General features: G+C 50.7%; 1 protein-coding gene across 1 annotated transcript in view; it reads left to right on the forward strand.

The window, feature by feature from the left end:
• BMP7 (bone morphogenetic protein 7) overlaps window positions 1-7564 on the forward strand; it is an 85564-nt gene extending 78000 nt beyond the window's left edge. The window contains exons 5-7 of the mRNA XM_043884643.1: window positions 1595-1671; window positions 3504-3614; window positions 5513-7564. Of these exons, the coding sequence (XP_043740578.1) occupies window positions 1595-1671; window positions 3504-3614; window positions 5513-5662 (338 nt within the window). The 3' untranslated portion in view covers window positions 5663-7564. The remainder of the gene's footprint in view (window positions 1-1594; window positions 1672-3503; window positions 3615-5512) is intronic.
• The last annotated feature ends 2466 nt before the right edge of the window (window positions 7565-10030 follow it).

The raw sequence follows: 10030 nt of genomic DNA on the forward strand, positions 1-10030 counted from the left end.
CCCAGGACTCGCATTCCTGCTCCACCCTCCCTAACCTCCCCCACCCCCAGCGGTGGAGCTCAGTGCAGAGCTTTCCCCTCCTCGCTGCCAACTGCCGACGCCGGCACCGCCTCCTTATTCCCATCCTTCTGCCCTCCACCACTCCTGTCCTGGTTCTTGCTGACTTCTAACCCTCCTCTCTGTCCCACTCCATCTTTATCCTGGAATCTCCTACCTGGCCCACCATCTCACTTCCTTTGGTTCTTACACAAGCACCACTTCCTCTGAAGGCTCTTGGTTAGCACCCACAGCACAGAGCCCCCAGCACATTCTTCCTGTCCTCCTCTCCTCCCTTAGTTCCTCCTCGATGCTCATCTAGATGGAACGTAATTAGTGTTTACTCATTTGATTATCATCTGCCCCCCTCGCTGGAAGATAAGCCCCTCGATGCTTCAGTCACACTTGTAGCTCCAATGCCCAAACCAGTATCTGCAAACCCATAGATGCTCTGTAACAATTTGTGTGAATGAACAAACAAATGAATGAATGAATGACATGCTGGGCACCAAGGTAATGAGGGCCCAAGACACCCAAAGGCTGGTGCTCCCTGCCCCCCTCATTGGGATCATCTCACTGGTTCTGAGTGTTTCCTAGGGGCCAGGATCCCTCCCTCCTAGAAACTTACAGGCCATTCTGTCATAATCAATTGTCATTTCCTCACTGGTTTGTACATTTTTTAAAATGTCTTCTCTCAACTCTAGATATAAAGATGTGTGTAAAATTAGGAATATTCAAAAAAGCCAAGAAAGCCCGTGGGACGTTTTAGATGGAAGAGAGATAGATTGTGGTTAAGAAAAAAATGAATCCCTCTTGCTTCTGGGTACAGGGAAGATTATGCAGAAGCAGCAGAGTGTGTGTGTGTGTGTGTTACAGAGAAAGGGAGACAGAGAGAGAGAGAGACACAGGAGAGAGACAGAGGAACAGATATTCCTACATGTTTACAAGTGCTCAGTTCCAAACCCCAAATTCCTACCAATGCTACATACTTCTGGAAAACCCCAGTGCATAATTTTCGTTCCTCAGAGAAACCTCAGTGTTGTGTTTTTCTGAAAGGTCAATGGGACTTGACTTTTTGCCCTCTCATGTCTTCTCGGTGGTGGGGGCTTTGTCCCAGGCCCTGTCTGTGCCTCCGCCTGCCTCCCTCCATGGGGCTGAGCATCTCGAGGCATGAGGCTGAGCGGAAGCAGCACACCCCCCCACCCCGCCCCATTCAGGCTGTCCCAGCCGGCATGATGGGGTGCAGATAGAGATGGATTCCCACACGGAATCCAAGCAGACGTCAGCAACCAAACCAGAGAAAATAGTGTGCACAGGAGGATCCAGAGATAGCTGCGAACTAAGACTGTGTGAGAGATGGGGGCTTTGGTACCTCCCCTATGGAGGCCATTTGCAGGGGGTAGAAATGAGTTTTGAGGCTACAGATGCTTGAACGACTTTTGTGTCCAGCTCCCAAAGTTTGCTTGGGATCGCGCCACTGCCTAGACTGAGGAAGCGTTAATACCTCTGTTTCCTCTTCCTCCCCACGGTACTGCACCTCTGCTCCCCATCACTGCAGAAAACAGCAGCAGCGACCAGAGGCAGGCATGTAAGAAGCACGAGCTATACGTCAGCTTCCGGGACCTGGGCTGGCAGGTAAGGGGGAGGGTGGCTGGATCTGCCCTGGTGTCGGGAGCCTCTGGTATGGGCTTCCCACCATGCTCCCCACTATGGCACTGGGACTGGGTCCCCTATGTGAAGTGAGCCGTGCTTCTCATCTCTTGAGATTCTAGCTGTTTAGTCTGTAAGTCGTGTCCAACTCTTTTGAAACCCCATGGAATGTAGCCCGTCAGGCTCCTCTGTCCATGGGATTTCCCAGGCAAGAATACTGGAGTGGGTTGCCATTTTCTCCTCCAGGGGATCTTCCCGACCAGGGACTGAACCTGTGTCTCCTGCATTGACAGGTAGATTCTTTATCACTGAGCCACCTGGGAAGCCTCGTGTCCTAACTAGAGGCTGCAGGGATGCCTCATGAAACCCAGGAGCAAAAACCGGGTTTCTGCTAGAGACTCAGGCTAGAACCAGAAACCCAAACACTGTGGACTGTGAACCTCATTCTCCACGTGAACCCCACTGGCATCCTGCACTGGCTGCTTCCCTCAGATATGGCCAAGTCCGTGTGCTGGAATCCAGCCACCTGGAGGGCGGGCCCCCACCCTCTGTGGTGTCTGTCTGCCCCTCCTTCCCCCATCTGTGATTCAAATTCCCAGGGAAGGGGCTGATTGGCCCCGCTTAGGCCAAGTGCTTGTTCCTGAACCAATCAGGTATTGTAGGGCTGGGATCATGTCTTAGGACCATGGCTGACCCCCTCTGGAACCATTATCTGAATCAGGGCAAAGGGCAAGGGATGAATCCTAGAAAAAAGAGTATCTCAACTGTTGATGAGTTTCTATGACCTCCTGGGCCCTTTTCTAGGCATTGAAGATGCAGCCTTGGGCATAGCAAGGTGCCTACCTTCTTGAAGCCCAAATATCCCTGGAGAGGGTGTTGTCATGAGATCACCAGGGCCACTGGTTTTGTTGTTCTCCCCTCACAGAGTTTGTACTTCCGTGGGAGGGTCCAGATTCTTCCCAGGGAATCGTGTTCCCAGATGCGCCCTCAGGGCTCTTGTGCCCACAGACAGCTTGGAGCCCTCCTGGGATTCTGTCCTCACTCTTAGGATAACATCCATGGTCTAAGGGGTTGCTCACATTCTAGTGTGGAATAGAGCCCCAGGTGCACTTGAGTCCCTGAGGGGTGTATTTATTGCTACAGCATGATTTCTGTGCTGACCTGACCACGAGCATCCTTTGTTGAGTTGCACAGTGTATCAGGCACTGTGCTGGGTGAAGCGAGGTCTGAAGGCTTTGTTAACAGACCGCCCATGTGCTACCACACAGCAGGGTAAGACTGATACCCCTGGTCACCTCTGTCTGTGCCACCTTCCAGTGAAGAGCCAGTGTCCATTCTGGGCTCAGCCCAGCCCCCCTGGTTTTTCCCTCATTTTTACTGTCGGAATAAGGGCTTCACAGCTGGCTCAGTGGGTAAAGAATCTGCCTGCAGTGCAGGAGAAGCAGGTTCAGTCCCCAGGTCGGGAAGGTCCCCTGGAGGAGGGCATGGAAACCCACTCCAGTATTCTTGTCTGGAGAGTCCCATGGACAGAGGAGCCTGGCGGACTACAGTCCATAGTGTCTCAGAGTCTGAAGCGACTGAGTGCTAACGCCCTGGACCAAGAAAGGCTGCCTCCTGTTTCTTCTGCCTCTGCAGGAGCCCCAGCTGCCCAGAAGGAGGTGGGCTATGCCTTTGACCTCTAGGCGCTTCGGAATCTGGCCCACAGGAGGAGGGTTTCATCCTGGAGGGTGGGACCCTGCAGTTCCCACTCTCTGGGTGTTCTGACCATGCCCCTCACCTGACCACGTCCCATCAGGCTCTCTGATCTCTCCCGGCAGGACTGGATCATTGCACCCGAAGGCTATGCCGCCTACTACTGTGAGGGGGAGTGTGCCTTCCCTCTGAATTCCTACATGAACGCCACCAACCACGCCATTGTGCAGACGCTGGTGAGTGTGGCCTGCGCGCCGTCCGGTTTGTGGCCCGCTGTTGGAGCAGGGCCACCAGATCTGGCCTCATGCCCCTCCAAGCTGGGGCCACAGCAGGTTTCTGACACGTCATGAGTTTTGGAGCCCTGGGCCCTGTTGCTTTCTTGGGACTTCCTCCATAAAAAGTATGTTTAACAGCATATAAGTATAATCATTGTGTATGATCTTCAACCTGGAAGTGCATTTATTTCTCCTAGTTTTATTTATTTATTTTTTTTTTTTTAAAGAAGTCACTCAGTCGTGTCCGACTTCGTGGCCCAGTGGACTGTAGCCTACCAGTCTCTATGGGATTCTCCAGGCAAGAATACTGGAGTGGGTTGCCATTTCCTTCTCCATTCTCCTAGTTTTAAAAGCAGCTAGAACAGTTTCATGGGCTCCTAAAAGTATCATGGATAAACATCACTGTGCCTAAGGGCAGTTGTCCTGGCCTTGCCTCAGTCTCTGTTGTTCCTGGTAGTCAGTATCCACCTCCGTAAGCTTCCCCCATCCCCTGCTCCACAACGTCTGGTCTTCCTACAGGTAAGGCAGGCTTGAGAGTTCATCCTCTCCCAGAGTTCAGGTCTTTGCCTCCTAGCCTTGAACTTCATGGCTCAGCCATTCAAGGGTGTTTATTGAGGCAGAATCATCTAATATAGCCTAGACTCGTACCATCCAATATGGTACCCACTTTTATATGTGGCTCTTGAATACTTAAATATGGCAATCACAGTTGAGATGTTTTGCAACTATAAAATACACACTGAGTTTTGAAGCCTAAAGTATAGGCTTTTTTATACTTTTTTGAAGTATAAAAAAATGTAAAATATCTCATTCATGACTTCTTATGTTAAGTATATATTGAAGTGATAATAGCTTTGAAATTCAGGGTTAAATTATATTATTTAAATTTATTTTACCGGTTTTTTTCATTTTGTAGAGTGTAGCTACTAGAACATTTTAAATTACACTTGTGATTTGCATTTGTTTTTCTTGGACAGGACAGGCCTGGTCCAGAGGCCAGCAATCTTTTTCTGAGAACAGCCAGATAGTAAATATTTTTAACTTTAAGAGTCATAAGTTTCTGTTGCAACTATTCACTTCTGCTGTTATAATGCAGAAGCAGCCACAAACGCTGTGTATTGAATGGGTGTGGCTGTGTGCCAACAAAACTTTATTCATAAAAACATGTGGCAGAGCAGGGTTTGACCTGCAGGCTGACCCTTGTCTGGCCCACGGGTTCTCAACTTGGGGCAGTTTTGCCTCCCAGGGGATATTTGACAATGTCTGGCTTTCTCGGTGGCTCAGCGGTAAAGAATCCACCTGCAATGCAAGAGCTGCAGGAGACAGGTTTGATCCTTGGGTCAGGAAGATTCCCTGGAGGAGGGCGTGGCAGCCCACTCCAGTATTCATGCCTAGAGAATCCCATGGACAGAAGAGCCTGATGGGCTACAGTCCAAGGGTCGCAAAGAGTCAGAGGCGACTGAAGCGACTTGGCATGCACGTACAGAGACATTTTTAGTTGTCACAGTTGAGGGGTGGGGGTGGAGTGCCTTTGACTTCTAGAAGTGGAGCCCAGGGATGCTGTCGAACATCCTGGAATGTCAAAGAGGACAGCCTAGTGAGGGAGAATGACCCGAGCCCCAGTGTCTTCCTAGCTGTATGCCGTGTGACCCTGTATGCTCTGCTTCTCTCATCTGTAAGTCCAGGATAACCCCAGAACTGAGTTAGTTAGCCATCAAGTGCCTAGAACTGGGAGTGCCCAGTGAGTGTCCCCAGTGGGGATTCTGTCCAAGCAGTACCTGTTCCTTACAGAAACATGGAGGCCAGGGAGCAGTGACTCTCCAGGTCTCACACCACCACCGTTTCGGGGTGTGTTCCAGGTACACTTCATCAACCCGGAAACGGTGCCCAAGCCTTGCTGTGCTCCGACTCAGCTCAATGCCATCTCCGTGCTCTACTTCGATGACAGCTCCAACGTCATCCTGAAGAAATACAGAAACATGGTTGTCCGGGCTTGTGGCTGCCACTAGCTCTTCCTGGAAGTCACACGCTTCCGGGTCACGTTTTTCTGGATCCTGGGTCTCTCACCGTCCAGCACCTCCCACTGCCTCGGCGAGGAGCCAGCAGACCACCTGCATTTTGTGAGGCCTTCCCGTTCCCTCTCCCCAACCATAATGCTGTTAGGAGTGTTAAGGAATTTGAGAGGCAGATGGCTTTTGATCCGTTTTTCATCAGCATCCTACGGACAAGATCGTACAAGCTGCTGCAGGCAAAACCTAACAGGAAAAAAATATATATATCAAGAAAAATTGCTGGGCCCCGATCGCTGGCTGTGAAGTCTCAGCCGTGTACCGACTCGTTCCCAGGGGTAATTACGACACCCTTCAGCCCGGCCACCAGCAGCGGGAGGAAGGGGGTGTGGCCAGGGGTGGGCACGCTCTTGTTTGTGCGAGAGGAAGACCAACGCAGAAGTCCCTGTAATAAATGTCACAATAAAACAAATGAATGAAAATGGTTAGGATGGTACAGATATATTTTCCTAAACGATTTATCCCCATTTCTTGGTTTACTCTGATTTCATAAACAGAAGCTGTGGCTGGCGGGGGGAATGGAGGCCCCCTTTCTGTGCCATTCCAGTTTCATTCTGAGGCTTTCCCAGGCCCACTGTTTATGTAGACTCACCCCAAAGCCAAGATTTGGCCAGCGAAGGAGAGGGAAAATTTCTCCTTGGAGTTGCGAGTGTGTTGACCTTGAAGGATAAATAGGTTCCATCATTCAGCCGGGTGCCTGGTGGCAGAAATTAAGATAAGTGTGAAGCACTGGCAGACACTTGGAATTAGTTTTCCGACTCTCCCCCCAGTAGGAAGTCAGTGAGAGGTGGCAGTCAGAGGAGAAAAGCAGTCAGGACAAAACTTGCAGCTCAATCCTAAGTTAGGGCCACCATAGCCCTATTTTAAGAAGCACACTAGCTCTTAACAGGGGTGGGTGGGCAGGAGGGTCATCCATCCCCCAAGCAGACTCCTTTATTGGCCATTGATAGCAGCATCCTAGAGTCTGGGCTCTGACGAGGGCCTCTGTAGTCACTGGGTTTCATTCGCAGACCCCTATGGGAGGACCCTGCAAAAGAATCAGCCCCTGGAGGCAAGGGAAAGATGACACAGTGGGAGGTCTGCTGGGAGCAGGATGTGCAGTTATGCATCTCAAATGGAAGGCTGAGGAAGCTGTCTTGAGAGTGTCCTGGAAGGTACCAGTCTCTTGAGAGACTGGAAGGTACTGTGTCTGACGTGGCCCTTGGCACACGCCTCCCTCACCTTAGCCAGAAGGTCCCCAGCCTCCAGCTGCACCATGGGCCCTGGAGACCACCAGGCAGTCTGTGAACAAAGAACAGGGTTATCCAGGTGACGCCTGCAGCCCCTCGGATCTGGTCTAGTGAAGAACTGTCTCTCCATGTTGATTAAGTTGGTTCCTGGAAAAACGGGGCCCTGTTTTAATTTTCTTTTTTCTTCTTCAGTAGCTTGGGCTGCAGCCTCCACTCTGCCTTGTCAATGGGGAAGAGTTGCTGTTTTTGTTACATTTTGTTTTGTCTGTTGACAGATCTGGGGATTTGGCGTGATTCCCTCTTGCTGCGAGCTTTTACACCATGTACACCCCTAGCATCATTTGTACACTGAAACCTGTAAATAGCTGTTACAAAACAAAGAAATTATTTATGTCCATCTGAAACTCATTTTAGACCCTCTCCAATCCCTTGTTCAGGACAACAAGCTTGCTTTCCTCCAACCTGTTTATTTTCTTATTTAAGACTATTTATTAAATGGTCAGACCGATGTACCTTCAGCCATTGCATAGAGCAGTCCTCAGAGAAAATGCTGTATATAGACAAAATAAAAAGGGTTTTGACTTTGCAATAAAAGGAGACATTTGGTTCTGGTTTTGGGCCTGTGTATGTCTGTGTTGTTTTTTCTCTCAACGCCTGGATATTGGAGTTCTCTTGGTCTGCTGAGAAGTCTTTGCCTTGGCCTCCACCATTAACACGCTGTTTATCATCCAGGCCTGGGGGAGAAAGGGACGCTCATCAGTATTCAGTACAGCTGTGCGGGGCTCCGGGCAGGAGAGATGGAACCAAACAACAAATGCGAATTTGGTAGGCTTGACTACAAAGATCCTTGATTGAATTACAGTGCAGCTGTCAGCAGCTGTTTCAAAGAGGCAGGGGGTAAATTAGCTGTGTTTACTGCTAACATAGTTGAAAGATTTAGTCATCCCAATAAAACAGAGGCACAAGAAAGAAAAAGAAATAGTAATGGGGGTAGGGGGAGTGTACACCCAAAACTTTAAAGCGGCACAGTCCCCAGAGCCCAGCATTGTCCAGTGCAAATTATTTCAGCGGTTTGGGGGCTGCTGTTGGCTCCCAGCTTGAGCCATGGATGGCCCCCAACAGGCCTGGCGAAGGCAGCCAGGGGCCCGCTGTGCACGCAGCAGCCCGCAGCCATGCAGTGTGGAGCAGCCGCTCGGGTCCCTTCCCGCTTTGAAGTGCACGCTGAGGTCACCTGATGGATGTTAGAATCTGGGCCCATTCCCTGGCCGGGCTGCCTGCTCTTTCCCTGTTGCCTCAAATGAAGCAGCCGCTCCTAACAAGTTCCAGCCCCTGGTTTCCAAACCCTCTTGTCATTGTCCCGATGCGTGATCCAGCTTTTGTTCTGTTTCCAGGCTGGAGACCAGAGCCGCACACCAGAGGGCCAGATGCGGCCTGCAGACGTGTCTTATTCCTCCTGCGTGCATGGTGTTTATACATTTTTTTAAAGTGAATTCGTTGCCAACACGTTTTTGAAAATCAGAAGGCTGGGGTGAAAAAAATCTCAAATTCGGGCTTCTCCTGAGCAGTTGGAGATCTGGCCTCTCTCAGGCCCCGTTCTTGCGTGGCGGCTCCTGGCTGGAGCCCAAGCGCAGTTGTGGCTGCAGTCTTCACTGCTCCCTGTTGTCTAGCTCAGGAAGGTGCGAACGTCAGCTGCTGTTTTATTTAAAAGTGTAGGTTATCTATTGATGTGTGCCCACGTCTCTATTAAGAGTAGGAAAGTAGAAGCTGGACTGAGGGCTTCCCTGATGGTCCAGTGGTTAAGAATCCGCCTGCCCATGCCGAGGACATCGATTTGATCCCTGGTCCGAGAAGATTCCATATGCCATGGGGCAACTAAGCCTGTGCCCCACAACTACTGAGCCTGTGCTCTAGAGCCCAGGCACTGCAACTGCTGAGACTTCAGGCCACGACTACTGAAGCCCGTGCACGCTGGAGCCCCTGCTTTGCAAATGAAGCCACCTCAATGAGAAGCCCTCGCACTGCAACTGGAGAGTAGCCCTCACTTGCTGCAACTGGAGAAAGCCCGCACAGCAAGAAAGACTCAGCAGCCACAATTAAATAAATAAGTAATTTTTAAAAAAAAAGGTGGACCGAGCGAGCCACACTTCAGGGGGAAGAGGACAAGCCTTTGCTCTTCTCTGGCTCACTTTCCCCATAGACTCCCAGTTGGATCCCCACAGGCTGGTGTGTCTGGCTGAAGCGCCGCAGGTGACATCATCTTTGGCCTGCACCTTACTCCCTCCTGGTTCCCACCTCTCTTGCTCATTGTCACCTTGAAGCCTCATCTCCTCGTTCCACTCAATGAGCCCCTGTGTCAGGGACCATGGCTACCACCACTTGGCGTGATGTTATCAGTGGCCATTCCAAGAGGGCACAAAGAGGTGAAGGTGTTTACTCAACGTCACCAGCTAATAATTGCTGGGCTTGGGACCCAACACCTAGGCTTGACCCTATGTTTATCTTAGAGCCTCCTACATCTGTTCCTGAACTGTGGGGATACCTGGCCCCCAGCCCTGATTCTCCAAATGACCTTCCCCAGTTCCCTACATCTGTCCCTGAATGCATGCTCAGTTCCTGGACCACAAGCTCAGGTTTTGGGTCTCCTTCCCGCTTCCAAGTGGCTTGAGGGACTTCATCTGTGAATGTGATGTTGAACCTTTAGCTTCCCCCACTGGCTGGACCCAATAGCCCCACCTGCTATATGGTGTAGCTTGCCTGACCTGATTTCTACTTCCTTACCTGGTGATGATAATGTGTGGACCTCGTTGGGAGGCTGGGAGGGTTAGCACTGGTCGTGGGGCCACCTGCCCAGAAAATTCTCACATGTACATGTTGAGTCCTTCCCTCTGTTCATGTCTTTTGGAGAAGTTGAGTGTATCAGTTTCCCAAGGCTGCTGTCACAAAAGATGATAGAAATGTGTCCTCACCGTTCTGAAATGTGTCCTCACCATTCTGAAAGGTTGTAAGTGTCAGCCAGGTGTCAGCAGGGCCATGCTCCCTACAGATGCTTCAGGGAAGGCACCTGCTGTGTTTATTCCAG

This window comes from Cervus elaphus, chromosome 23, assembly GCF_910594005.1.
Source record: "Cervus elaphus chromosome 23, mCerEla1.1, whole genome shotgun sequence".
NCBI lineage: Eukaryota > Metazoa > Chordata > Mammalia > Artiodactyla > Cervidae > Cervus > Cervus elaphus.